A 2658-nucleotide genomic window follows, 5' to 3' on the forward strand; every position below is an offset into this window, starting at 1 on the left:
ATACAGATTGTCTGTACTTCTGATGTTGTTAAGATGAAGGTTTATGTCACTCTGTGCGACTGCAGTCTAGGTTCATGTTGTTAAACGGTAATTATATCAAAGTGCGTTTCAGGCCTTGTTATGGACAGCACAAAAGTAATATAACACATGGTGTAACAGATTACTCACTCAAAGTGATAAGTAATTTAACACATTACTTTAAAGTGTAATGTGAGTTACAGTATGAGCCCAACACTACTTACAACCACATCAGTAGATCTGCTCAAATGATATAAAACACAATGACAAGGTCAAAACGTTTACACTTAGCCCTGTTTTTCATATTAGGGTTCTGTTTTAAAACCTGATATTCTTATTTTTATGTTTCATTATAAAATTGTGTTGAATAAGATATACTGAGCATAAATATTGCCTATCTAAGTGAGAAATCGATGGTAACATTTTGTTTGATTAGTATTCAATTTCCTGAAAACCAATGAACATCTTGATATTGTGTGTTTATCTACTCACAAGTTAATTCTGCTTCTCAGTTTTTCCTCTTACCTTCGTATTGAGTTGCTCTTTCTCTCTGTCTTCGTCCGTGGAAACTTGAAAATCTCCAATGTGATCCTTTGGCCTTCTGTTGGTCTCTTTTTGAAATTAAAATTAAATAAGAAGGAAATGCCAAAACTTGGATTATAATATTAAAACTCTCATCAGAGTCTCAATGAAAACATTGATTCATAGTAGCGGTAAAGAATAATTAACCAGTGACTTACTGATGTGTTTCCTCTTTCTACGTACAAGAACAACAACTGATAAAATTAACAAGATGATGCAAAGAGCCAAACTAACAGGCGAAGTGTCCGTGACTGAGGGAGAACTGGACAGGATGTTAAAGAAATCCTCTGAAATCATAAAAAACACAACATTTCAATAAAACTGGACTTCAGATATTCAAAGTGTTTCTATCATAAATGTAATAATATAATTTGAACCTGGAACATGTATGTGTGACTCTCTGCTCTGGTTGGTGTTCCTCTGTTGGACTCTGCAGGTGATGTTGTTGCTGTGTCTCTTCTCCACAGTCACTCTGCTGCTGACAGTATAGAGGTCATCAGGACCTCTGAGGGTCTCTGTAGGTCCAGTAGAGAGGAGGTTTCCCTCACCGTCCAACCACAGCAGCTCAGGCTCTGGATACCATCCTGCAGACTCACACTGTAACACCACTCCTCCTCTGTTTTTGTCAATCCCTGATAAACTGATGACAGGTGAGGTGGCAGCATCGGATGCTGAGCAAAAAGAGTAAAAGAAAGATATTAATAGTTGAAAAAAACATTTTGTACAGTAATTCACAATTATGAAATTATTATTATTGCAAAATTCAGATTTGTTTGGTTTTTTTCTCTTTGTAAAGGTAATAAATAAACATTTCTGGGATAAAATCTTTCCTCATCCTGCACAAATATTAATTTTCACTGTAACTAAATCCACTACACCATGAACATGTGACGTGTATCTACTTACCAACCACAAGATTAACAAAATATTTTTTCCCCATTAAAGGAATGCTGCATTCATAGGTTCCTTCATCAGAGAGTTTTACTCTGGAGAGTTTCAGTGAAATGTTTCCACGCTTCAGTTCATTGATGAACAGTGATGCTCTTCCCCTGTATGAAGGATTTCTTGTATTCACCAGATCCTGACCGGATCGCCACACATGGACAAATCTTGGGTTCAAGTCAGATCGTGTCCACTCCAATATCTGAGCTGTCACATCCTCTGCAGGCTCCACGTGACATGGTAAAATAACATCATCATCAACTAATGCAATTACTGGCTGATGTGGACCAACCACCTGAGACTCCGCTGTAGGTAGGTAGGTAGGTAGGTAGGCAGGCAGGCAGGCAGACAGACAGACAGACAGACAGAAAGAAAGAAAGAAAGAAAGAAAGAAAGAAAGAAAGAAAGAAGTGTTTATTAATTTCTGCAGCAGGAGTGAATGCATATATCAAACTTAAAGATGATACTCAGCATGGCAGGCAGGAAACAAAAAAAAAGCATGAAAGTACAAATTACAATTCAACCAAATGTAACAAATTTGCACCATTTTGTAATAACTGTATGGTTTTTATACAGTCTTGCTGCACAAAAAGTGAGTACATTAGCACCAATGATAATAAAAGATATAATGCATGTAACATCAAACTTACCTTTATTTAGGTATATTAGAAGATGGAAAATGAAAATACTGAAGACTTTGACTGGAGAAAGGGAGAGGGCATCTATCTGTGGAAGCATCCTCCTCTGAAAATACATCAAGTGTGGCCACAAAAGTTCATTAATATAATAATAATTTGTTCATTTCATATCTAAAATCAACTTATTCAAGACTAAAAACACATTTTAGATGTTATTTCAGTATATTAACTACCTTCATGAGGTCATCAACATGACTTTCACTTAACATGTTATTGCTCTCCAGTAACTCCAGAGTTAAAGCAACAGACATAAAGTTGTTGGTTAAAGCAAACCCATTATTTTGCATTAGTGCCAAATTGCACATTAGAGAATAACCTTTGATCAGTGCTATCTCTGTTCTCTGTATGACTTTTCATAGATACCGTACTGAGTTATTCAATAGAATATCTCTGCTCAGACCTCTACAGTATACTTTAA

General features: G+C 36.0%; 1 protein-coding gene across 1 annotated transcript; it reads right to left on the minus strand.

Moving 5' to 3' along the window:
- Nucleotides 1-249: 249 nt before the first annotated feature.
- LOC146635517 (butyrophilin subfamily 2 member A1-like) lies at nt 250-2280 on the minus strand. Its single transcript, XM_085350158.1, has 6 exons — nt 2193-2280; nt 1507-1848; nt 978-1271; nt 755-887; nt 544-616; nt 250-258 (listed from the first exon to the last, which is right to left on the minus strand). The coding sequence occupies exons 1-6, from the start codon at nt 2278-2280 to the stop codon at nt 250-252; spliced, it is 939 nt and encodes a 312-aa protein (XP_085206284.1).
- Between the last annotated feature and the right edge of the window lie 378 nt (nt 2281-2658).

The sequence above is a fragment of the Diplotaxodon limnothrissa genome, linkage group LG3 (genome assembly GCF_057381915.1).
Source record: "Diplotaxodon limnothrissa isolate DT_005_m linkage group LG3, D_limnothrissa_male_GT1.1, whole genome shotgun sequence".
Classification (NCBI taxonomy): Eukaryota; Metazoa; Chordata; class Actinopteri; order Cichliformes; family Cichlidae; genus Diplotaxodon; species Diplotaxodon limnothrissa.